Source organism: Aedes aegypti, chromosome 1 (assembly GCF_002204515.2).
Source record: "Aedes aegypti strain LVP_AGWG chromosome 1, AaegL5.0 Primary Assembly, whole genome shotgun sequence".
Taxonomy (NCBI): domain Eukaryota; kingdom Metazoa; phylum Arthropoda; class Insecta; order Diptera; family Culicidae; genus Aedes; species Aedes aegypti.
The window spans coordinates 261,421,634-261,449,403 of NC_035107.1; the positions used below are offsets into that span (position 1 = coordinate 261,421,634).

At 38.8% G+C, this 27,770-nt stretch overlaps 1 protein-coding gene across 9 annotated transcripts; it reads left to right on the forward strand.

Moving 5' to 3' along the window:
• The first annotated feature begins 1,989 nt into the window (after positions 1 to 1,989).
• On the forward strand, positions 1,990 to 25,920 carry LOC5576722 (sarcalumenin). 9 transcript variants are annotated; one of them, XM_021837670.1, is made up of 12 exons: positions 1,990 to 2,079; positions 3,407 to 3,529; positions 18,986 to 19,069; positions 19,133 to 19,569; positions 19,945 to 20,142; positions 20,262 to 20,339; positions 22,115 to 22,600; positions 22,715 to 23,036; positions 23,096 to 23,268; positions 24,101 to 24,292; positions 24,353 to 24,616; positions 24,680 to 25,920. In XM_021837670.1, exons 2-12 carry the CDS (start codon positions 3,469 to 3,471, stop codon positions 25,088 to 25,090), a joined length of 2,706 nt encoding a protein of 901 aa, XP_021693362.1. In that variant the 5' UTR covers positions 1,990 to 2,079; positions 3,407 to 3,468; the 3' UTR covers positions 25,091 to 25,920. The 9 variants fall into 9 exon arrangements, with proteins under 9 accessions (XP_021693362.1, XP_021693368.1, XP_021693369.1 ...); XM_021837674.1 differs by lacking the exon at positions 1,990 to 2,079 and adding an exon at positions 2,285 to 2,303; XM_021837673.1 differs by lacking the exon at positions 1,990 to 2,079 and adding an exon at positions 2,766 to 2,892.
• The last annotated feature ends 1,850 nt before the right edge of the window (positions 25,921 to 27,770 follow it).

Below are 27,770 nucleotides of genomic sequence, written 5' to 3' on the forward strand. Positions count from 1 at the left end.
CTCAGCGTACTTCCTGAATAGAATACGCCAGGCATTGAGTGCTTTGTCAATTCGCTCTTACACTATTACCCTAGCTTGGGTCCCTTCGCATTGCTCCATTCCTGGCAATGAGAAAGCGGACTCTCTGGCTAAGGTAGGCGCTAAAGAAGGCGATGTTTACGAGCGTCAAATCGCCTTCGAAGAATTTTTTGCATTGGCCCGTCGGGAGACCTTGATCAGCTGGCAACAGAAATGGAGAGACGGAGAAATGGGTAGATGGCTGCATTCCATATTTCCACAGGTGTCGAAAAAGCCATGGTTTAAGGGGTTGGGCATGAGCCGTGATTTCATTCGTGGCATGTGTCGGCTTATGTCCAATCACTATTCGTTAAGCGCGCATACCCACCGTATTGGGCTCTCAGAAAGCAATCTCTGTGTTTGCGGCGTGGCTTACCAGGATATCGAACATGTTGTGTGGGGATGCGTTGAGCATCGTGGCGTCAGATCTGAGCTGACTGAAACTCTCCGGATCCGAGGAAAACAGCAGAAACCTGTCAGGGAAGTGTTGGCGGGCCTTGATTTAGAATATATGAATTTAATCCATCTGTTTTTGAAGCGTATCAATATCCGGGTTTGATTGTGTTCGATCCCTGTCTTTCTTTTTCCCATTCAAATTGTCCTCTTCTCGTCGTGTCTCCCACAAACCGTTTCTGTTTAGTTTCATTACAGATCTGGACATCCTGTCCCTTCAAGCTTCATCAGCTTAGTAGTCTAAGTAGCTTAAGAAATTCCAAAAAATCCTTTCCTTCCCTGTTTCAAATGTATCCACTAACCTTAAAACTTCCGCAAACTAACATAGTTTTTAAAATAAGTTCAAATTTCAAAATGTAAATAATGTAAAAAAAAGAAAAGATTTCGGCTCTGTTATGCCCTACGGCGCCTGAGCCTGCCAAATAAACGAGATAAGTAAAAAAAAAAAAGTACACGATTTGACATATAACTTTAAATTATTCTATCAATTCTACAGTTATTAACTGAGAGCTTTCTTTACCAAACTTGTCATTTTCGCATTCGTATATCGTGTGGCAGGTACGATTAAACTCTATGCCCAAGGAAGTCAACGAATTTTCCTGTACGAAAAGATCCTGGACCGACCGGGAATCAATCCCAGACACCTTCAGCATGACTGTGCTTTGTAGCCACGGACTCTAACCACTCGGCTAAGGAAGGCCCTAGTGCATTGGAAAGGCAAATAGGCAGCTATGAAAGTATATTTAGCAAGCTGTGTTTTGACAGAAACACTCAAAGTTTCAAAACCTTTGGTTTCAAATGACGAAAAAAGTTGATGTTTCATGATTATTGCAGCTTCCTTACATGTCCCATCAAGTCGATTATTACGATAAACAAAAAAGTTTCGATCTCTTTTGTATTTGGATTCAAATTTCAAATAAGTTTCATGCATGTTATCAACTGTTAAAAAATTAAACATCTCGTCCGCTTTACCATTCAAAGAACGAGCATTCCAATTTTGCAATATAAAAAAAAATATGTGGAGGCTTTAGAGAAACGTTGTTAACAATTTTATTAGTAAATTTTACACCAACTTGAACTGCTTCAGCCATTTTGGTGATTTCGAACATTGCATCAATCGTTTGATTCAATTGTTCAGTTAAAAATTCAAAATCAGAGGGAAACATTTTACTAGAAGTAGGTGCATTTTTTGATGACTTTTTGTAGGGATTAATGAAGAGACGGAATAGGAGTTGCCTGCAGCGGCAGAGATTTTTCCATATGATTTGAAACATTTAGAACGGTTATCCATAGGAAGATAATTTGAAGGGGAAGAGCTGATATAAAATAAGAACAACATTTTCCATCATGCCTTCGCGAACTCCCTGAGAAGTCTTAGCGCCCCCCTATAGATCCGTGAGCCAACGGTTGCGAAACCCTGGTGGAGACGACTGCCCAACTACTCAGCGCAGCTTAGGAAATGACACTTTTGTACTTTGGTCCACAGCAGCCTCCCTAATGTCCCGTGAGATTTTCTGTTTCGAATTAGGATTGGACCGGGATAGACCGTCGTCTGCTCGTCGTTTTTCGGTTTGTGGTAGCTCTGGTCGTGCTGGTTTTGCTTGCAAGCCTTTTTTTTATTAACATGTCAGTGCAGTGTGCGATGTTGTTCACGGTGATGCGTATCGATCACGCACTAGAGGGTTCTAGGGCAGGTTTACGCGTACGATTTTGAAGAGTCGCGAGCGTTAACCACCGTGCGGTCTATCCGAACCCTTCACGGCATATTCCGCGAGGGAACCATTATCGCCGTAGTACGTTACTTATGAAAACTCTCGAATATTGGAGGAAAATGTGCGAGGGCGAACGTGCGCGTACGGAGGGTGATGTGTTTAGTTAAAAATAACCGTTTCTCTCCTCATGAATTGCGAACAAATCTTGGATGGATTGAGCAGTGTTCTAGGGTGGTTCGAAAAATGTATTGCTGCCATTAAACTACCGATTGAATGAAATTTATGTATCCGCGATCAACATGCAGAGACTACGTAATTGCAATTAACATTGTTAACTATTCCATGTATCAATACTAGCAAGAATTCATATCAATCAAACAGCTATAGTAGCCACGATTTTACCTTCCACAAAAACTTTCCAACCACCCTGGCTGCCAAGGAGAGATATGCGGTGGAGATAATATTTGCCCCAGCAAATATCGCAGTCCCAAGAAGATCCCGGTTAACTTTCTCGCGCTCTCTCGGTTTCCTTCCCAAAACCGAGTACACGTAATTCTGTAATGTGACTTCAGCCAGAGCAAATATCTAGCACTGCGCCAACAATCAGCCGAACTTGCCTGCCAGGTGGAGGTCGTGCGGGAGTTTCCACTTGATTCGTCCTCTCGATATAGTGAATTATTTTTAAGAATTGAAAATCGTGATTTTTGAGTTTTTTTTCTTGTTCATTCGAAATTGGTTTTGAATGCGTGAAGCATTACAACGAATCCTCACCGAATAGACTGATTAATTTATAAACGGAACTTCGAAACACTAATGTGATAGTGAGTGATCTGAGTTGTGTTCTTGTTGCATGATTCAATTTTTTTTTACCGAGAATAAAAGTGCGAAGCGAATGGAAGAAATCCCCAGCTGAAACGAGAAAAAACGACATTACGAGAAAAAATCTAACGTAAAAAATTTTGAAAATAAGAAGAAAACGACAGTTTGAAAATTTTTGAGTGCGATTTTTGCGATACGATTCCGCTTATTTCTTGCTCACTTTCTTGCCTCGCGAGATTGTGTGTGTGTGCGCGCGTTGGATAGTGAGAGAATTTTGAACCTGAAAAATTCGACAGTGTGACTCGGATATTTGATGAAAATACTGATTTTCCTCTGATTTTTCTCCACGTTGATCCCGAAATTAGGAAAAAGCCTTCCCTCATAAGGCCCAAGCACGGACGGTGGTTAGCAAAAACGGAATTCCAGCATGGCGCGGTTATCGGTGTGGGTCCTTTTAGGACTTGCACTGTTCACCCTTTCGGTGCACGGTAGGTTCCGAAAAAGATGTGAAATTTTGCCGATAGGAAATCAGTGAGTGCAATTCAAAAATATCATCTCGATGCATCGACGTCGATGGGACTCGAAAAAAAAAACACAACGGATAATGGTCCCTTCCATCTCGGTTCAGAGGAAAAGCTCCCCCACAGAAAGTGCAACGTAGATTGAAAGATAGAAAAGCTACGATTGTTATATAATCTTATTATGCAATGGTTGGAAAAATTCAGCTGATCCTTCTCAGAAGATAGATCGCGGTGATGTGTGTATGAATATTTTGGTGGGCGATATCTACGAGACCAACTAGCAACGCAGCGTACGTATGGGTATGATGGTTTCCTTTTCGACTAATGACAGTGAGTGAGGTTAGCGAATTATTTTTAACATCCCGCGACGACTTTTCCGTTGAATCCGTTCGTCGCCAGAAGGAGTGCACTTAGGCTTGACATGAAACAAACGAATCTTAGAAAAAGTTGTGTGCTAGACAAACTTGTGGCGTCAATCCACAGGTGATCAAGGCTTCCATTTTTTAGTAGGTGTTATTCGATTCTTAGGAAGCCACTTCTATGTTATGATAAGAAATGAGTAGATTTCGTTATATCCCGCGTTCAGTATCATACAGGCGTATCTGCAGTGATCGATTTCTCTTCATCGACTTTCTTTTTGGATTAGTATTTGGAATTTCGAAACATTTTAAGATTCAACATCTCGACGTACGATGAGTACTTTCTAATGAATCAAAAATAACAGTCGAAAACTTTCACTAGGCCAAGTAGTTAGCTAGTCGATTAACAGAAATTGATCATTTTAATTATGACCTTATGATACTGAACGCGAGATATGTTTTATCCAATAATGTTCCTACAATAATGATTTATCCATCGCTACTTGTTAATATACCCATTAACAAGCAATTAATATAGCAACATCAGTTAATTAAAAAAAACCTGTTTTCGCTTTCGAGTAACGTCATCGTCGTGAGTAAGAATGCGTCAAAAACGCATAACTCCAAATTGATTGATCTACTCTCATTTTAGCTACCCGAAACTCTCATAGGAATTTTGAAATGAAAAATTTGTGTAACATAAAGTGGGACATAATCGATATTTTATCCAATAATTGTATAGAAATTGGGTTTATTATTACTATAACAAGTAAAAAGCAATTTAAATACCATCAGTGCACAAGTACCCGCTCATGCCTCTTTTAACGCTATTTTGATTTGAACCCCTTTTATGTGAATTTTGCTGAGATCATGTAAATTAAGAATTGAAGTACATTCGTTATATGTTAAAAAACTATATACCGATATGTTAAGTGAGACAGACTTTCCATATACATTTTATCGCTCAAATGCATTCAATGGTTTATATCCACTGTTCGTATATATGAGTCATGTGAAAACAATAATCGCATAAGTAATCCTTATTCAAGAACTTCACAATGTTTCAAAACTGTGTCAAAATACAAAAATACAATACAACACAATACATTTCATTAGAAAGGTATTGTCAAAAAATGTTCTGAGTGTTTCGAACTCAATGATTTATTTTTTAGTAAAGTTTTTAATTCCATGAACACAAATATCACTGTATCTTTTAAACTCTAAAGATGGAAAATTTGAAAAAAATCGGTGAGATGGTGATTGCTCTTCAAATTATGTTGCTTTCAAAAGCAAACATAAATAGCTAAATTCATTTGTTGTACATACAAATAATGATGTGTTTCAAAACAGAATATTGATATAGCTTCCAATAGAATTTTTATAGGAATATGGATTAAAAATTCATAGAGAAAAGATCACAAAACGGTATAGAACAGTCAATGGTGGGCCGCGATATTGCTGAAAACTCTCCAGAGGTAATTTTCAAAAGTCTATTTCCCAGACTACCTCGAGCAATCCCTAAATTTTGCTAGAAACCTATTCAGAATCTTCAAGATTTGGCAAGAAATACTCAAAATACCAAAATAGAAATTCATTCCAAATAACTAATTATACATTCTCAGGATCCCGCAAAAAAGCGCCTCACTTCCGCTAGAAATCTCTAAATTCCGCTCAGTATCCTCAAGAACCCGCTGAAAATTTTTAGAAATCGACTAGGCAAAAAAAACATACAATCCCGTGAGGATTCTTCAGGATTTAGCTAGGATACTCCTAGACTCAGCTAAGGATCCCCAGGATCTCTTAAGGAACATTTTGATTATTTTGTGATTACAAATATTTATATGACACCAGTATACTACAGCTTGGAGTGATTCAGAAGGAGAAGGAATTTAGAATCTCAACTAAAAAGCAACGTATCTAGCTCTGAATACTTAACGCGTATAGAGCAACATACACTCTCCATGGTGTTTCATTTACAGTTATTTAAAAAAAAAAGTCATCGTTACTTTAGAAGCCAAATAGTTTATATACCTACTCTATAACTCTGGGCAGAATAAAAACAAAATAACTTGTACAAAATTTTAAGTTACCCCTTTTTAAGGCATAGCTGACAAAAACGTTGATTTTTAATTCATTAACAATGTATTTCAATATACAACTATTCGGTTTTATAAGAACTTATCATATTTAGCTGATCATGTGCAGGCTCAAGTGCTACAAGGCATTACGGAGTCGATTTATTTGTATGATAGTCCGTTGTCTACTGGGGTGCTTCCTGGACAGTTCAGATTAATCCACTGGAAGCATTAACGTATTGGTATCTTAAAAAATTCTAGCCAGACGCGTACCTCATCACCAATCGGTGAGATTTTCGTTTGCAACAGAAATGTGAAATGAAAAGGGCCACAAACATTTTTTAAATATGCTAATTTCCGTAAAATTTATTTAAAAAGTTGAAAATTTATTTTAGGTTATTAATTTAAATTATTTTTTGAATTGTGGATAAAATCACGCAAGTGTTAACAGTTTTAGTTTTAGTTTTATCTCCGTTACTAAAAATATAATGACTGACGGGTTAAAAACCCACGATCTTTAGCTGCGAGCTTAACGCTGCGGGGCTGGTTTTGGACACCAGAACTTAAGATCATTGTACTATTGAAAATTTTATGTTGATCAATGAAGTTTGTATTTACAAAATTAAATCGGCTCCGTACTGCATAATAGCACTCGAGTTTTTACATAATCAGTTGACTATTAAAAGTTCTTATAAAATTGAGCCTTTACACCCGAGCACTCGAGCCTTTACATAATCAGTTGATTATTATAAGTTCTTATAAAATTGAATGAGTTTATATTATTGATAACATTCTAAACCGGCTTCCAGTATTGAAATACAATGTTAATAAATTAAAAATCAACGGCTTTCATAGTTACATAGTAACTCAAAATTTCGTCTATTTTGTTTTTTAGAAATCTGCCCATAGGTGTAGAATAGGTAAATAAACCTACCGAGCTGAGGGTCGTGGGTTCGAATCTCACCGGTCGAGGATCTTTTCGGGTTGGAAATTTTCTCGACTTCCCTGGGCATAGAGTATCTTCGTACCTGCCACACGATATACACATGCAAAAATGGTCATTGGCATAGTAAGCTCTCAGTTGATAACTGTGGAAGTGCTCATAAGAACACTAAGCTGAGAAGCAGGCTCTGCCCCATTGGGGACGTAACGCCAGAAAAAAAAAGCGTTTAAAGTTTTGAAGGCTATTTTTGTTTGATAATAACGGTAAATGAAGCACCGTGCTCATAATGCAGACAAATAACTAAAACACTCTCAATCATAGTCATCGTACAATGATTTTATTAGAGAAATTCTCGCTGAAACCAGGCCGCCGGTGTACCCCTCGTACACCAGCTAGCTAAATAGTTTGCGAGAAGCCTATTTTGCATAAATCTTAGGTATTTCTTCGCGTGAAATGTCTCATATTTCCTTTTATATACATAGCAAACTTAATGCTTAGACTGACTACACATATCAATGGTTGCTATTCCGTGATTGACCGAGGTCAGTGAAAATGCACAAAGAATCAACTAGAAGATCGGCTGGGATTGGCCATAATCTTCTTCAGTGTGCATAATTCAGTGCCTCTATTTATACATGGTCAATAACGGCGCCGGCCACGTCCTTGCAGTCAGGTGGGATTGGGGGAAGGAATGTTAGTGTGTAACCTTTGCTATTTGGAGACCGTGTTTGCCTCTGCATCTCCACAAAGGTTACTGGGAGGGATGTTTGTTAATGGGGAGGATCGTTGGGTCACAGGATTCACTTTGATAAGCGATTAGACCATGATAAATAATTATTTGTGGGCTATAAATATGCTTATATGTAAATATAATATTTTCATTTGGTATGAACAATATCTATGTAGAGAAAAATTATGCCGACACTTGAGGTGACGAACCTATCAAAGTTTGTTGAATAAAGTGAACCTTTCGCAATTCTACACTCGTAGTGTCGAACCATTCAAAGTTTTTTTTTCAATTACAAAAATAAAAGGAAAAGGAAAAAGGTGTTTTGAGAAAAAAAAATTGGACGTAAATAATTTATGAATCAGAGTTCATGTCGACACTCACAGTGAACCTTTCATAGTTAGTCTCACCGTTGTAACGATTAATGGTGCAATCATACATATTTTATAAATTAGAAATAGTAGCATGAAACGAGCTCACCAATTGATCCGTCATCCTTGAGCAGCAACAATCCACCTTCAGCTTCACTCGTTTGCTCGGCTATATAAAAACACACAGAGAAAATAGGCGCGCGACCCGAGAGGGAAAACAACTGACGACTGCTCGGGCTTTCTTGACGCACTGCCCAGGAGCAAGCGTCAACGTCGAAAGATCAAAAAAACTTATCGAACGCGGCACTTTTTCACTTACCCTAGCCGAACATACCGATCAAGCCAAGGTCGAAGGATCAAACACAACTAAATGATCACGCCACTTTTTCACTTTCACTCGACCGACGCGCGACATGTTTGATCCTGCCCTCATCGCCGGCCCCCGCAGGAGCAAGCGTCAAGGTCGAAGGATCAAACACAACTCTAGAAAAACCTTACCAAAAGTGCATTTATTTATAGAGGAAATTTTAAGTTTTTGAGCTAAAAAATTCCTTGATTTTCTGTGCCATAAAGTAATGTTGGGCATATAAAAAAGCGAAATTAAGCAGCTGAGAGGCTTTTCCAAAATGTGGACGTAATGCCAATACTCAGCAGTATCATTTTGAGATTCAAAAATCTGGCGGCCATCTTGGAGTTCGATGCCATCTTGGTTTAAAGCGGTTCAATGTTTTTTTTTACCATTTTAGCGCTCATCTTGTTGAATTATCAAGCATTCATTGAAAAAAAAACAATCAGATTCTTTCATTCTTATCTTATCTCAACTGTTCCATTGATTGTTCCTTTCAATCAATGGTTTTGGACCAAATAAATGAAAGAATGAATGCTATTCCTGAACTTGAAGATATACCGAAGAATCATTCTGGTACCAAATACACAAAAGGTAAAAAACTTGTTCTACTACTTAAAATCAAGATGGCGTCAAAATCAAAGATGGCCGCCAGGTTTTTTCACTTTAATTAATGCTCTTATTCTTCACTCGACTCGAAGAAAACATGAACGACTGAAAATTGATTGCACTCGCCATATACGTCAAAATCGTAGAACATAATTTAGAAAATCGTTCATTTCATAGGGTAAATGCCATTGGTCACCTAGTGTTTATAGCCTATCGTACTCAGTTTTTCCTCAGCTATCTGATGGTGCGCTAACGGTGAAAAACCTAGTTTTCTAACAAAATTAAAAATGGCGGCCAAATTAAAAATGGCTGCCAAAAAATTTGTCTCAGATGAAAGCTATATCCTTCCTCTTTACGATGCCACTAAGTATACTATGCGTTCAAAGGGAAATATGAGTGATATGTCTCAGAAAAAATACCTAAATTTATCAAAAAAATTGGGTTTTTCGCAAACTATTTAGTTAGCTGGCGTACGAGGGGTCCACCAATTTGAGACAACCGAAATGACCACCCTTAAGTTGTATCAAAAACTAGCGATCAGTGACATAAAATTAGAGTTCTGATGATGGATGCCGATGGCGACCTGGATGCAGCGCGAATTGCTCATTAAAATTAATGATCTTATTGAAAATAAAGTATAAGTTAAACTGTGTTCGCATTTGTCACAGTGGCGCTTTTGGACGGCATATTTAAACGCTAAAAAATGTATTATTATATTTCGTAGTCGGGACTGACATTGAGCCAAAACATATTCTGAAATAAATATTTCAGCAAGTATTGAGAATATCAATGTAATTTACATTGTAGTTTTCTACAGCTACTATATTCTTGAAGCTAGTAGGTTCTGTTTAACCCTCTAATACCAAACCCCGCCTTTAGAAGGGGTACACTTTGGAATTTTTTTCGTATTTTTTCGTAGCTCGGAAATGAAAATGATTTTAGTTTTGGCTAAAACCTTGACTCATAACACGCATATAAGAAAAGTTTTTAACGATTTTTGAAACTGTTTTATATTTTTTTAAATTGTTTGAATAATTGTATTCTTATATAACTTACAAATGCCTTGGGTGCATTTAACGTGTAATATAAATAATCGAACCTTCTATATTTTTCTACGATAAATCTCTCACAGAAGAAGAGCTTGGTGGTACAAAAATAAGTTTAAACCTTTTTTCGTTAATTACACGGAAAATAGAAAAAAAATCCAGAAAAAAATTAAATTCAATATTTTTAAAAGCGCCGTAAAAAATTGAATTTTTTATTTTTGTCAAAAATCAGTAACTAGAAGAGGCTTAGAGAAAAAATGAAAAAGTATAGGGATGTTCAAAAATAAAAATTATAAAATTTTAAATCCAAAATTCATAGGTTTGCGAATAAAAATAAGCCGTTGCCCAAAACGGGTTTAGAACGATTTTAGATAACCAAAAATTATGTTCAGATCGATTAATAAAAATTTGGGTATTAGAGGGTTAATAAATGATTAAAAGAGGTTGTAAATAAGACCTTTTTAAATAATGGTTTCATACAAAATCTCACTTTAAGGTGGATGAATACTAATTTGAAATCTCACATTTATGTCCTTCATATAAATTGTTGTTTGTCCTAATGAAGCGATGAAGATGAAGATGGCGCCGTCCACAAATTGCGTAACGCAGATGAAGGGGGGAGTAGGCTCAAGCGTTTCATTTTAGAATTGAATATTGGATGGTAATAAATGGACGCTGCCTATACATTACTTATGAATTTATTTCCATATTCAGGAGAACATTTGAAGTGAAATTACAAAAGTTGTTTAAAAATCAATTATGACATACGCATTTTTGGTCCAATCTCACTCCCAACGATAGTTTATTATTAATATTAAATTTATTTTTATGAACACATTTGAAAAATAAAAATTTACGTAGATTTCTTGTTTTCAATTAAATTGACATTTTATCTAATCGATCATGTAAAATTCAAACATTCTTAATTGAAAGTTAAAAGCATTTTTTTTCAGTGTCGGAGACATATTACCACTGCGACTATTTAAAGGTTAAAAGCATAGAACAAACTACAATGCCTTCTAATATTCAGTGTAACTTTTATTGCCATGTAAAAAACTCAGGATAAGATTTAGGTTAACTGATACGTTTTGTGCGGGGGCTTTACTTAGCCGAGTGTTTAAAGCCTGCGGCTACAAAGCAAAACCAAGATGAAGGTGTCTGGGTCTGATTTCCGTTCGGTCTTTTCGTAATGGAAATGTCTTTGATTTCCCTGGGCATAAAGTATCATCGTACGCGTCACATGATATATAAATGCGCAAATAGCAACTTTGGTCAAAAAAGCTCTCAGTTAATAACTGTAGGAGTGCTTATTGAAAACTAAGCTGATAAGCAGGCTTTGTCTCAGAGAGGACGTATTGCCAAGAAGAAGGTGTGCTATATTTTATTCATATTTTTTAAGAATTGCAAAAGAAGTGGCCACTTTTTGTAAAAATTTATAATGAAATGAGAGGGAAAATATATGAGTTCCGAATGCTAAAGAAGGATATCAACTCTGCACTCGAAATATTCCTTCTTTTCTAATCTCCACTATCTCGCAAGGAATCTTCACGATACCGCTGGGAACTTCTCAATACTACCGGCTCAGAGATCATAGGATACCGCTCTGAATCCCAGAAATTCATTAGCAATCCACAGATTCCGCTCATAATCTTCAAGATTTCGCTGGAAATCCTTAGGATTCAATTTCTTTACTGATCCTGAAAGATTTAGAATTCCTATTTGATCTAGCCGATAAATAATTACTGAGACGTCCGGTTGGAATACGATGAACGAGGGCAAACACTATGATCGATTAAATGAATTGCTTGCCTTTCCCATAGTAATTCCCATAAAACTTTGAAGGACTTATGCTATCTCAGTTTTCATCCAAATGAACTCAAATTTTAGGAGCACACTCAGAATTTGATCTAGAATCGAATAAGCGATGTGGAGCAAAATCGATTTTTTTAACTACTCTAATAAATATACATAATTACAAAAAGAATGTATGTAACTGCATGAATATCTATCAAAACAAGTGCATTTGTCCATAACAGAAAATTCGAAAAGCTTATGCTTTCGTGGTTCTTATTCAACAGTTTATTTTTGAACTTAAAAACTCATAAACCAACGGTAAAGATGTCACCGATTGTCATAGCCACATTTTCGTTATTTTAAAAAAGTAACCTTTAGCCAAACAAATTGCTCATTTTTCTTTTGTTTCACGTTTGCATTAATATGTATTCAAAAAACGTATTCAGTACGTCGTCGACTGTGCTAGAAAGATGCAATCTGCCGTCGCGCAATCTCAAATATTTTGGGTGCATTTCTTGAATGCGACGCCACTTAAAAATATAAATTGTTGGCAAAAAATAGACACTGTCAATCAAATTTCTAAAACCGTTCACAGTTCGGTGTGGTACCTTCTCTAAGTATTACCTAATACCCTTGACAATAGACACGTCACACAGATGCACTACAAATTATGGGCGGGATTTGATAATAGAGCGTTTTCTTTTGATCCCACGTGGGTGGCGTCGCATCGGTGCAACATACGTACGTCGCGATCGTCTTTCCAAGATATAGGTGTATCTGTGTTCGAATCCGCAAAATTAACGCTTACGTACATCTTGCTCTTGACATAGATTCAGGTTAACCGGAGGAGGATGAGGATGAGCAGCAGTTGCCGCGCGCACCAGAGACGATCAGCTCCTGGTGTCGCCACGATCGAAAATGTGCCGGGTTGTCTAACTTTTTGGATCTATTTTCGGGCTCGCTACCCGTTTGACATGGAAATTGATGATCTACCTCGATTTCAATGTCGCCAGGCCAACCACTCATTCCCGTCTTCATCGCAATACGTGGTTTTTAGAATGGGATTGGTATTTACTTTGTCTTGTTCTTATCAGCGCGTTTTTTTTTTGTTCATGTGACGTCAGATACAGAAAGATTTTGAAAATGATCCGCAGGATGATATGGATTAAGGATGGCGATAACATTGCACCATGACAGTTTTCAATGCACAGTACAAAGTAAATAGTAATGCCATTGTCATATGCGTTTCGCTACAGATCATAAAATCATATTTGAATACACTAAATTCGCAATTTATGAAGTTCTTTGTAGGTAAATTCAAGTTACGTAACTTTTTTTTCAAAGTTCTTAAATTGAGTTGAGACAATTATTATTATTATTTATTAACCACTTTATCCTCGTCAGGGCATTCGTGTCGGGTTGAGACAATTAAATGAGGAATTTCGCGGATAAAATCTGATTTATTTGCAACTTATGCCCTGTAATTTAGTGAAGACGTGTTTAATCTATGAAATATTATAACATATTATTGGTCATACCTACCATATACTTCAAAATACTCCGGAATACAGACTCCAGATCTACAAGCGTGATCTATGAACATTTGAAATCTTTGCATATGCAAAAAAGTACAGAGCAATATGGTGCTTTGATGGTATGGTATTCAGTTGGAGCTGCCTGACAGCTTAACTTGTCAAGGCTGGCCAAGTTTCCCCTCTACCAGGACCAATACTCAGACGGACTAGGCAATGGCGCCCACATGAACACTGCTTTTTTATGAGTACTGTGACGTGGTAGTTTTTGAAAAGTACCCATATTCCCTTGCTTCTGAGAAAAAAAAGCAGTGTGAAAATCAGCAGCTCCATCAGAATTTATTTGAAATAGTAGTGTTGTTGTGTCATTACTAATACTGTCTAGTCGAAATGGTTTTGAATAATTTGTCATTCAAGTGCTATTCTGATTACTCCTGCCTTTTACGTAAGATTAGAGTCTTAAATGTCAATTGTCGTCAAGTCTTAACAAAATTAGGCTGTTTAGTAGTAGTTCTAGTTAATTTAATTTTTTGTTGTTAAAAGTATTTATTGGTCCCCTTAACGATCGATCTCAGCGTCTTACTTTCCATAGTCATTTTTATAGTGAATATTGAAGAGTAAAGTTACCTTAGGCTTCTATTACAGTCTCCTACAAGATTCACTTTTCGGTAGCAAATGCAATGCTTCACAACGCCTACTTTCTACTTGTAAATTTTGCGAAAATGAAGCTGGAATTAGATTATTTATACCGCTGTTACAAAAGAGGTATTTCTTATTATGGCAATGTAAAAACCATATTAAAATAAGATTGTCGCCACTTATTTCTACTCAGTGAATCTACTAGTCATTTTCCTAAGAGTTCCTAAGTATTCCCTACGTCGTATATGATAACGATGTATCTAGCTAGCTAATAGCAAGAGTGGCTACGGATCATTCTGGTTAGCAAAAGGCAAACTGAACGTCACCAATAGTATTAATGTCCACTTCGAATAGATTAATTATTTGAAATGGGCATCAATTCTATCAATGACGCAGAATGTCCGTTGGATCACATCCGAGATTATTGCGTCTATGCCATATGAATTATGACGCGGCTTTAAGCAAAAAATGCCAAAATGTGATACCACCACTACGCCTTTGGTTTCCATCATATGGGCTAATGGATTATGCCCTCCCATCGCGGCAAGGTCGCATAACCAAGGGGAGGGATATGGTGCTTTGATTTTATTATTATTATATTGTTGTGTTGCATGTAAAAGATATTCTGAGTCAACCAAGAATTCTAGGAATATATACCGCAGCTTCTTCTGGAGGCCATAGTAGGTCCGACTTCCACTGATGATGCGCCTCCGTATTTCACTGCTAACGTTGTTGTCAGCCGTCAGGAAGGATCCAAGGTAGACGAACTCGTCGACCACCTCGAATGTATCCCCGTCTATCGTAACACTGCTACCTAGGCGAGCCCTGTCGCGCACGGCCCCAACAGCTAACATGTACTTTGTCTTGGCCGCATTCACCACCAGTCCAACTTTTGCTGCCTCGCGTTTCAGGCGGGTGTACAGGTCTTTCACCTTTTCAAATGCTCGGCCGACAATGTCCATATAATCCGCGAAGCAAACAAATTGACTGGATCTCGTAAAAATTGTACCCCGGCTGTTAAGCCTGGCTCTCCGCATAATAGCTTCTAGCGCAATATTGAACAGCAGGCACGAAAGTCCATCTCCTTGTCGTAGTTCCCGGCGGGATCCAAACGAACTGGAGTGTTCGCTTGAAACCTTCACATAATTTTGCACACCTTCCACACCTTATCAGTCTCAGTGAGCTTTCCGGAATAGCTGTTCTCGTCCATGATTTTCCATAGCTCTACGCAGTCGATACTATCGTATGCCACCTTGAAGTATATGAAAAGATGATGCGTTAGGACCTGGTATTCTCGACATTTTTGGAGGATTTGCCGTACAGTGAAGATTTGGACAGTTGTCGATCGGCCTTCAACGAAACAGGCTTGATAACTTCCCACGAACTCGTTTACTACAGGTGACAGACGACGGAAGATGATCTGGGATAACACTTTGTAGGCCGCATTTAGAATGGTGATCGCTCGAAAGTTCTCACAATCTAACTTGTCGTCTTTCTTGTAGATGGGGCATATTACCATTTCCTTCCACTCCTCCGGTAGCTGTTCTGTTTCCCAGATTGTGCCTCTCAGCCGATGTAGACCAATGGCCAGCCTCTACAGGCCCATCTTTATGAGTTCAGCTCCGATACCATCCTTACCAGCAGCTTTATTGTTCTTGAGCTGGTGAATGGCATTCTTAACTACCCTCAAAGTGGGGCTGGTTGGTTTCCATCGCCCGCAGTACTGATGAAGGCATTTCCTCCGTTATCCCGTCCTTCATTGCCTGTGCTCTCAGCGCCATTTAGGTGTTCGTCGAAGTGCTGCTTCCACCTTTCGATCACCTCACGCTCGTCCGTTAAAATGCTCCATCCTTATCCCTGCACTTCTCGGCTCGCGGCACGAAGCCGTTGCGGGGTACGTTGGATAGAACTTGCACAGACAAACAGACGTCACACTCCCATCGTTGTCCATCGACTACCTTTTTAACGGTTGATTCGAAAATATGGTAGGTGGCCAATCCGCCACCCGCAGCGCTCGCATCGTTTTTGTTCGTGTTTGACGTTTGCTCACTACCGCCATCTGTTGGGGCGTCGGCCAAACACACCGATTTTAGTATTGGGCGTACATGTCCTCGTGACTATGAATTTGATAGAGATTTGTTCTAAGTGTTACGTCTGTTTGTCTGTGGAACTTGTTTCTTGAGACCGGCACAGCTGTTCCATCTCCTCGCACTCCGTCTCCTCCAGGCGGCGTTTTTCTTCCGAAAGAGGCGGATCTGCTATTGCCGCTTCTGTCTATAACGTTCCACGTTCCGTCTATAACCAATCGTTCCGTCGACTCCATCCCACTTTCCCGACGTTGCTCTCAGCTGCATTGTAGATGGCTGCCTTCACTGTTCTCCAGCAGTCCTCAAGAGGGGCTTCATCCAGCTCAATCTTCCGGTAATGCAGCCTCGAGGTGCTGCGCGTATGCAGCTGCAACATCCGGTTGATTAAGCCGCTCTAGGTTATACTGGGGCGGTCGTCGGTACCGTACGTTGTTAACGACGGAGAGTTTTGGGCGCAGTTTGACCATCACCAGATAGTGGTCAGAGTGGATGTTAGCGGCACGATAGGTCCTGACGTCGATAATGTCGGAGAAGTGCCGTCCATCAATCAGAACGTGGTCGATTTGTGATTCTGTCTGCTGTGGTGTGGCTGATCCCTTCCAACACACTTCCTGCAACGCTACGATGCTGAATCCGCGGTCCTTCAGCACATCGGCGAGTATGCGTGTGCTCCCGATGAAGTTGAGAGATTTACAGTTTCACATACCGAGCTTTCAATCGCTAGTTTCTTTACATCGCTGTGGTCTTCGCCGATTGTCCCGGTTCGTATTCTCTCGTTGATTATTCGTTGTTTTTTTATGCGGCTGGTTTGCTGGGCCTGACACCAACCCCCTAGATTTCTGGAGCACCATTCCCCCTAAATGTTCGGAGGGCCATAGTGCACAGTTTAGTTTAGAGTCCTTCTCTGGCACACGGAGGATGATCAGCCACCCCTGACATGGGGAACAGACGCTGTTGTGAGCCACTCCTAACATGAAGTACAGACGCTCCAAGTTTGCACAAGCAAAAGCAAAAGCTTGCTCAAGCTTGCTCAGCTTCAAAAGATGCTTAGAAGAATTTCTGCAAAATTTGCTCCAGTAAAACCTTGAGAACTCCAAAGCTACTACCTCCATTAATTTCCTCCTTTGATTTTTTCAGCCAAAACTATCCTAGAATTTCCTCCTTTTTCACTAAAACTTCAACCGAATTCTCCAGTTGTTATTCTAGAAGATCTTCCAAAAATTTCTACATAATTTCATCTGAGGAAATCCGAAAAGGATTATTCCAAAGTGTTGAAAAAAGAATATCCCAAGAGAGAGAAACCCCGCAAGAATTTCATGTGGATTCCTTTTATAATTTATCCACGTTTTATCCCTAAAATCCAAAACTTCTTGAGGGTTCTTACAAAAAATTTGTTTGTTTTTTCAAGAAATTTTTCCAATATTGCATCTATGTATTACTCTTGCAATTTTACCAAACATTCCTTAAAAAGTTGCTCAAAAAATTCCTATGCCTATTCCTATTTAAAAGTTTATCCAAGCCAAGTTTTCACACTAGTTTATACTACAGCAATTTTTCCAATAATTCCTCCTATAATTCCACAGCTTTTGTCCAATGTTTTCCAGGAGTTATTTCAGAGATCCTTGTTCATTAAGGGTTACTTTAAAATATACCCAATTTTTATCAAAGGTTACTCTAGAATTGGAACAAGGCATTATTTTTCACAAAAAAATCCTTGGCATTTCCCAAGAGACATTCCTCAAAAAAATCAATACTTTCTTGAGAAATTTCCAAGAATCACTGAAGGATTTTTTGTAGAAATCATAGAAGGAATCTCTGGAGCTTAAGGTATCTTTAGAGAAATCCTCAGTTGAAATTTTATATAAATCCTGAAAGACAGTTTTAAAGGTAACCCATAAAACTTCTAGATTACTGATTTAATTTAAAAAGTTTTGACCGGGAATCTTGGAGGATGTCCCAGGAAAATCGATTAAAGAATAACTTATCAAGATCTTGAAAGAATTATGACTTTTTAGAAAAAATATCCCGAAGAATTTTTGCAGGAATTCAGTTGATTTCTGAAATAATCTTTTGAAAAATTCTTTTTCTGTCAAAAAACTCCAGGTGGAATTCTTGAGGTATCCTTAACAAAATGCTTTGAGAAATTCCCTAGGGAAATTCGTGGAGAAATTCCTTGAGAATTAATCCCTAATGAGCTCGTTTAGAAAGTTCCGGAACATTATCTAAATAAATTTCCGATGAAATTTCTAAAGAAAATCATGAAAAAACACATACTTCAATATTTGTCGTAATATCACAAGCAGTTCTGAAAAAAAGTCTCTGATTTTAGAGAAATGAGAGCAGACTATGAAGAGTTAAACTCTTATCTTATGGCTCCTATTAAATTTCGTTGTGGTTTCTTGGTTCCTGTTTGGTCTCTTTTCGGCATGTTTTAGGTCTCTTTTTTCTGGCAAGTGGTCTTCAATTTCTTATTTTTGAGGAATTTAGTCGCTACAAGCCAGACGAAAAGATTTCTTATTCTCATGGTAAAAACTGGCATGAAAATGGGGTTAGAAGCAAAGGGGTGTCAGTGACAAAATCCTAGTCCATGTCCCGCCTCTGCTTCAGAACCTTCGGTGCTGTTTGGTGATGTATGCAGCAGATTGATTATGTTCTACACAATTTATGATCAACCCGATCAACATTCATTCGCTGCCAGAAGTCGATTTCATTTTGGCACACATCTACTGCACACGAAGCTGTTGTCGTTTACTATTACGTTGCTACAAACAATAATTGACTATTAAAAATAAACCACCCGTCGATGCACAGAGAAAGAGGCATACACTGATTTCGTTCGCAAGAATTGGACGTAATTTATTTTCTAACGTTTATTTAACAATTGTCTTCAATCAGATCTCCAAGTTAAAGCAGAAGCCCCAACAGAATATGAATGTCGACCATATATCGAAAAAGCACTACACGAACTAAAGGCAGGAGGTACAGTACAATACATTGAACTCTATATTTTCCTAAATTTATAATCAATTTTCAAATCACCAGAGACGACGAGTAAAGAGGAAGCAGCTACGGAGGAGCCCAGTAGTACCGAATCGCCAATAGACGTTACTAGCCAAGAGGAGGAAGACAACACTGCCGCCGAGGAAACCAGTATTGAACAGGATGTTCCCGAACCCGAACAGCTGACGCCATCCGAAGAGGTACAGGAGGCCCTATTCGACAATTCTACCGAGCAACCCATCGAGGAGGGCAGCGAGGAAAATGCCGAAGAAGATGAGGTAACTGCTTCCGAAGAAGCAGCAGCTGAAGAGGAAGAAGAGGAGGAGGAGGAAGACGAAGAGGAGGTTGATGAAGATGCGCAGGCCTATGAAGCTGCAACAGAAAGTCAGGAACAGGAAGCTGAAGACGACGAAGAGGAAGAAGAAGATGAAGCTGCCGAGGAGGTAGAAGAGGACGAAACGGCTAGTGCCGAAGCTGAGGTAACCTATTTTCAAGAACATTAACAGAGTGCGAACCGGTTTCACCGTTGATCGTTGAACAATCGAGACCTTGCAATGCATTATCCCATAATATTTCTTGTTTCTCTGTAAACTACCATTCGTGTCTGTTCTGCCAAGTTCACAGTCGCTTTTGCAGGTTACTATACCGGACAAAACCCGGATTTCAAACCATCAGTTGCAACGTTCTTGCTTGTACTTTTACACATATGTATCTCTATTCCTCTATACCCCGCCAAAACCGTTTTATGTGCTGTTATCACTTCTGGCTTTATTAAGAGTACACCAATTGAACCTAAAACAACTTGACGCCATACACTCTCATCCTATGACTGACAAACCTTATGTTGACCTCAGGAAGCTGACGAAACTAACGTAGATGCAGCTAGCGAAGAAGAAGCCGGTGATGACACTGAAGATGAACCTGAGGACGACGAAGAGGCTACTGAAGACGAAGAAGATGAGGAAACCGAGCCAGCCAGCGAAGAGGCTGCTGCTGCAGAGGACTTAAGTGCGGAAACAGCTGACCAGGAGGGCGAAGACAATGGGGAAGAGGTAGGCAGGCGAGCGTAAGAGCAAACTTAAGCGTAATTTTGTTGTTGCTCAGGAAGCGCAAGGATTGGATTCTTATATAAACTGGACATCATATGACAACCTTTACGATATGTTTACAGGAAGAAGATGACGAAGACATGACTGAGGACGATGGTGATGACGAAGAGGACGAAGAACTGACATTGAGTGCTGAACAGGTAACACTTTTACACGTTTACCAACATCGTCGTGAGTGGTGAATCTGCGAATGGGATTCTAGAATATTCTAGTTATTTTTTATTGTGTAGGAAGAAGAAGAAGAAGAAGATAATGGCAACGGAGAAGAAGAAGAAGAAGAAGAAGAAGATAATGGCAACGGAGAAGAAGAAGAGGAAGACGACAACGGTGACGATGGCCAGGTATAACTTGTCAGCCTTGAAACGACATTTCTCGATTACTTTTTCAAATCGACGTAAGTAACTTTTATACGGTTTTGAGAAAACTAATTGCGAAGAATCACAACCTGTCTTCTAAAACTGTTTTAAAATGAATCACCTTTTTAACATTTTTTCGCCGTGTACATCGCTCAAATTTTGCATACACTCAGCTTACGTTCAAAAACTAGGTAGTTTCTATTATTTCCCACAAAAATAATTATAAGAAAATGATAAGCCGTTTCATTCAGTTACTTTCGACGTTTTTCTACCAGTGTAAAATCGGCTCAAGTAGTGTTTTGTTTTGATTCGTGGTTAAGTCACTTTGTCTCTCCATACAGCGGGGCGGCGAAAGTAGTGGTTAGGTTGCAAAAGTTGAAAATCTTACTTTCGTCGTTTTGTAAATCCGGAAATTAAACGTTCTAAAAGTGAAAAGTTGAGTTGGTACAGAACGGTACGTGTAGAATTCCGCCTGCTTAACACGTAGGATCGATAAAGTAAGTTTGTATACTTTTTTTACTTGAGTCTGTATGAATAAGTTTTCGAGATTTAGTTTTAAAAATGAGTGACGGATCATATAGACAAACTTACAGTCTTCAATTTGTTGTTTAGGAAGATGAAGAGGATGAGGATGAAGATGATGAAACCGAAGATCACCAAGATGTAGAGGGTAGAGATGAAGAGGACGAGGAAGATGATACAGAACAAGCCATCAGCACTGAACAGGTACAGTTGTTTAACGCAATGTAATCAATGCGATCACATACTGATGATCAATTTGATTCATTGTTAAAGGACTGAACTGTTAATGTATTGTTGCATAGGAAGATGACGAAGATGTAGATGAGGAAGAAGATGGTGAAGAAGATGTTGCTGATGATGAGGAGGATGATGAAGAGGATGAGCAAAATACATTAAGTGCAGAGCAGGTATAGTTTTCTAGAAACGACTTGTACATAACTTGTATGAAAAATAACTTTGTGTTATGAACAACTACTTAGGAAGATGATCAAGATGATGACGTTATAGACAATGAGATAGACGAAGATGAGGCTGAGGCTAGTACAGAAATTGATCAGGATCAAGACGAAGATGATGATGATGATCAGGTATAGCTTTCAACATCAATTCAAAACTTGGGTTGTGTTGAAAACTGTATGTAATTGTGTAGGAACTTGAACAAGACGAAGATGAAGATCAAATGGACGAGGATGAAGATGACGACAATAAGACTGATAATGACGAAGATGACGAAGATGAGGAACTAGAAACAGCGGAAGATGAGAAGGATGAAGCCGAAACGTTGAGCGAAGAAACGGAACAACTTGTAGATGAAGATGATGAATCTACAGTTAGTGCAGAGGCAGAGGTACAGAATAAAACCCCGATGTATCAATTAAAAACCTTGACCGCGCTACCATACCTGGACCTGTGTATAACCTGTTACTGAACGTTTTTGGCGGGGCTGGGGATCAAAATCGAATATATTTTTACCAATCCACTCCGTTGGAAACTGCGTTGCTATTTACCAAGTCTAACAATACGACACTGGATTGCAGGAAGACGAAGAAGCTGAAATAGTTGATGAGGTGGAACCATCGGCGGAAGCAGATACTGAAGCCAGCCAAGAAGTCGTAGATGAGGCAAGTCCTGAAGCTGAAGAGGAACAAACCACTGCGAGTGAAGAAGTTGCAGAAGAAGCCAGTGTAGAAGAAGAAGCCCCTGCTGAATCAGTAGAAAAAACAATTTCTGAAGAAGCTACCGTTGAGGAAGTTGTGTCTGCTGAGGAAAAACCAGCTGAAGGAGTTGTGGCTGAAAGTGCAGAGGAAGTAGTGGTTGAGGAAACTGTCGTTGAAGAATCAGCAGAGGAAGCTGATGTGGCTTCTGAACTGGTTGAACCCAAAGAAGAAGCTTCAGAAGAAGTGGTAGAAAAGGTAGAAACTACGCCAGAAGAGGCCGTGCCAGCTTCGGAAGAGGCTGTGAAAGTTGCTCCAGAAGAAAGTGCCGAAGAATCCGAACCGCTGCCAGAGGAAGACCTGCTACTGGTAATGAAAATTATTCTCTATCTTTTTCATAAACACGCTCTTTTCAATAATGTCGAATAATTGTTTCACTTCCTTCCTCAATTGTGTATGTGTGTATTCTTCGTGTCTCACTAGGAGTACAAAATCCCATCGAACCTTAGAGATACTTCGCACATTTACGAATTGCTCCATATCAACGATCAATCAGCCGAAAAGGAACAAGCCCTCCAGAAGGTCGCTGACGTAATCCTTCGTGATCTGAAGAAAATCTACGACACCGCCATCAAACCGTTGGAAAACCTGTATAAATACCGTGATCTCAGTAATCGTCACTTTGGCGACCCAGAAATCTTCTCCAAGCCGCTTATCCTGTTCATGGGTCCGTGGAGCGGTGGAAAGTCAACCATTTTGAACTATTTGACCCACAACGAGTACACTCCCAATTCGGTCAGAACTGGTAAGTAGTGGAACTATTGATCTCTATTTGATCTATAACTATTACTAATTACATTGCAGGTGCGGAACCATCGCCAGCTTATTTCAACATTCTCATGCACGGAGATGAACCAGAAGTGCTAGATGGAACTCAGCTTGCTGCCGATTGGACTTTCTCTGGACTGCAGAAGTTCGGCCAAGGGCTGTTGGACCGTCTACGTGGCCACAAACTGCCAAACAAACTCCTTGAAAGGGTAAGCCAAGTTACGTGGGTGAAATGTCAGGTCAGCCGGTTCAACAACTTGACCTACGTTTGTTGAGTTGCCAAAACGTCGGTGCATTCTCTAAATCCACCGTCTAGAAATAGTTGATCTATTGTAAGTAATGATAGTAGTGAATCATCGGGCAAATTAACAAATTGCTGGCTATCATAAACAGAGGTAACTGAATGTATAGGTCACGTTTGTTGAAAAATGCCAGCTTTCAACAGAGGTACTCTAATGAATATTACATAAAGTTTATTTCATATTACCGAAAATGCTAGATTGAGTTTCGCAATACCACATTGTAGTAACGTGCCAGCAGCAGCTGTTAGCGTTGCGTGCGTTTTTGGTGGGCAAACGCTGACATTTGGACTGCCATCGTGGCGGTCATCTACATTTACAGCACACGCTAGACGCAAACGAAACTAAAATAGCTTTACCAAGCGCAAGAGCGTCTATTTTTGAGCTCGTCGCGTTCGAGAAACGAAACCGAGAGGGGTTATCAAAATTTAATGGACGAGATAAAAAGTAAAAAAGATATATCTCTCATTAGTTCAGAAATGTTTATGAACTCACTTTATACGAAAAAGGCAAAATAATATAGATTTTATAGATTATTTCTAGCACAATCTGAAATAATTGCGCGTAAGACACCAAAACGATTCCATGTAACAACGAAGATCTACAAGTGTTTCCGAGGTTTGGCGAAGTGGGAATTTATCGTATAATGCTGCACTGTATGCCGATATTGAGATATATATAGTTGTCTGTGAAAATGAATAACCGATTCTAATTCAGATACATTTTCTGATTGCCTTCACAGGTCAACATTGTCGAAATTCCTGGAATTCTTGAAGTGCGCAAACAGGTGTCTCAGTACTTCCCCTTCAACGATGCCTGCCAGTGGTTTATCGATAGGGCTGACATTATCTTCCTGGTATACGATCCTTCCAAGCTCGATGTCGGACCTGAAACTGAAGCCATTTTGGATCAACTTAAGGGAAGAGAATATCAGGTAGGTCCCTTACTTTATGAAGAAACGTATACACCTTAACATTTCTCCATTCTCCGCCAGACCCGTATCTTACTCAATAAGGCTGACCAGGTAAAACCGGAAGAGCTGCTCCGCGTCCAGGGTGCCCTGATCTGGAACATTTCGCCACTGATGTCCTCCGCTCAGCCGCCAGTGATGTACACCGTTTCCTTGTGGTCCAATCCTTACGAAACCGGTGCTCCAGTGCGTCTACTTCAGGCCCAGGAACGTTCTCTGCTGCTCGACTTGGGTCAGGCCATCGACAAAAGAATCGAGAACAAAATTGCTAGTGCACGTCGCTTTGCTGTGAGTTCTTACTTCTCCTTAACGAAAATCCCAATGAAATCTTCATTCAAACGCATCTTTCAGGTACGTGTGCGCAACCATGCCAAGATGGTCGACTGCTATCTGACGACCTACTACAACCACAAGACCTTATTCGCGAACAAGAAGCAAATCTCCGAGCAGATCATTGGCAACCCACAGCAGTACCACATCTACGAAGGTCTGTCTACGTTGACTAACATCTCCCGCTACGATCTGCCCGATCCGGACGTGTACCGTGATTTCTTCCACTTGAACCCACTGTACGAGTTCCAGAAACTGTCGGAGACCTGCACATACTTCCGTGGCTGTCCGATTAACAAGTTGGACATTGCCATTGCGTATGACTTGCCGGAACTGGTAGGCAAGTACAAGAAGATGGCCGAGGCAGCCCTGGAGAAGCTGCAAATCCCATCGCCAACTACTGATTTCGGTCGAGGAAAATCAAGTAGTTGAGTGTGATACGAGGTAATGGGCGGCAAGCATCTAGCGCAGTGAACTCTCCACTCCGCCCCCGTCCCATCACTCCTTGTTCGATGTTATTGTTTCTCTCACATACGCGCAATCGTTGAATTTTTGTTTCAAACCTTCATACACATTTGTTTCGTTACGATATATTGTACATCTGTATAGCTTTAGGTGTAGTGCACGAGTACACGAGCATTACACATATGTGTCACAAATACAAATTGTCCATATAAAAGTGAACGAATGATTGATCTATATATAAATTGCAACCTGTCATTTATAGCAATGCATTAGAGAGATGAGCAGAAGTTATTTTAATTTTAGTTTTTGTTCTGTTTTAGTAGTGTAGGATTCCTTCCTTCCATTCTAAATATATTTGAGGGAAAACATAAAATTCGAAAAAAGTGGCACCTTCAAGTGTAAATCTTGCTTTGAAATAAAAAAAGCAAATCTAATGCATATTCTAGTCGTTTCCTAATTTTATTGCAAGAGGCTGATTAAAACCAATAAAAAAGGAGAAAAGGACATAACCTCTGAATTTGAAACCCAAAAGATATACGCTGGTGTTGGTGTCAAACAAACATAATTCTACGAGGGAGAAGCCACCATTGAAAACCACCAATTAATATCACGATTGTGTGAGGAGCCAACCAACTACCAGTCCTAAAATGCACATATACAAATCAGTATAGAGAGATGTAAACGAAACGTGTCAGCATTTACAATTGCAATTTGTGCATGGAGCTATTGTAACACTACAAATATTCTTGTAACAGCTCAGTTGATCAGAAATAAAGATTGAATATCATCGAAGAATACAAGAATGTTTTAATCCCAAAGATTTTATTATGAATCACCTTGATAAAACTGCACCTAACATGTATCCATGCTTTCCAGATCATGTTCCACTTGCTCGAATCACAGCTTTTTTGCAGTGCTCCCAAGGGTATCTTGTTCCAAACGGACGCATTTTTTCACTCCATCGGGGAAACCGTTTCGATCTACTTCGTGTCACAGGCGCTATCATTCGTCGTATCAATCTCGAAATGTTCCTCTGATATTCGAAATTAACTACAATATAGATTTAATTTCCTACTGTTCCTAGTGAAAACTGTTTTGGTTCGTCCACATGTACACCAAAAATACAACAAAACTACTGTATTTCAATAAATAACATCAGTTTAATTATCTACTTTGCACTTTTTCACGGAAATCGCATGGACGAAGACGTACCGAGCGAATTCTGATTATGTATCGACTGAGCCACGCCACATTATGATTCATATTTCTTCCCGCCCCTCTATGTGCCAACTGCACTGAGTACTTATTTACACTATGGAAAACTTTTGTACAACTTTACTGAAGAATTTCATTCCAATCAATGAAGGAAAATGCCCGTAATTCTAAATTTTCTAGTGAAACATTTTATTATGTTATCACAAGCAATCCAGTGCACTGCCTAAAACCTACAACTTTGCTGAAGACAGCACACCGTTAACTTTGAAATCTTGTGAGTTACAAGCAAATTTAGAGTTTTTAAAGTGTATTTTTGAAGTGAATTTTCTCAATTTACAAAAATTACGTTCTCACAGTTTTTACAGCAAAAGTTGCCTATTGTATGGCCTTTCTAATGCCACTAAAATAAAAAAAATTATCGAACCAACTCCATGAGTTATGGGCATCTAAAGATTTCATAGTTTTTCACTTAAATTGGCTTATAACTTCAAAATCACAAGAATTACATACTTGCGATGTTCAGCAAAAATGTGTATCTTTACTTCCTCTGCAACTCTTCTGAAGACCACATTCACGTAAAACTGAAAATAAAAAAGTTAGATCAAAATAACTGATTTTTTGGGTTCACCCTAAGATAAAACTTTCGAAATCAATTTACTTAGCTCAAATGAAGAGTTAGATCAAAAGTGTCTTCGTCAAAGTTGTTCAAAATAACATTTTCTAAAAGTTTGCAGAAGACCACAGCCACAAATTTCATCAAACAAAAGAGTTTGAGTCAAAATTTTAACTTAAATAAGGGCCACCCTATTCAACTTTTTTCCTAAAAGATGCAAAACTCAATTACGAATAACTTCTCTGAAGACATCCATCGTCTAAAATCGACGAGAACAGAGAAAACGGTCCAATGTGCAGTGCTAAGGACTGTTCATTTTATAAAGTGGACACTTTGGACATGCAATATCTTTTTAATTTATCAATGAAATCGAAATCGATTTTCTGTACATTGTTCGACTAATATTGTACAATGATGTGGTAATAAAAAAGTTACCAAAATAGTATGATTTTACACTAATAAGGCACAACGTTTAGAACGGTCGATTTTTGGAGGTTATCAAAATCAAGGATTATTAAAAATCGGCTGGAAAATTCTACAATTTATATTTTTTATTTTCAAAATATGCTTGTACTTAGAAAGCATCATCAATTAGAAGCTTGCTAAAAAATATCAAGTTATTTTTGGAGAAGCAATTTTGCAGATATCATAAAATCAATTTTTTATCATTTTTTTTAAAGAAAAATATCTTAAATTTAAATGGAACTAATATGAGTAGAGTTTTAAAGTTTAAAGTACGTCCAGACGGAAGTAATAATATAGTATTAATATTAAAAATAACTTACGCCTTCATAGAGTTGCTTATTTAGTCCCCATCTC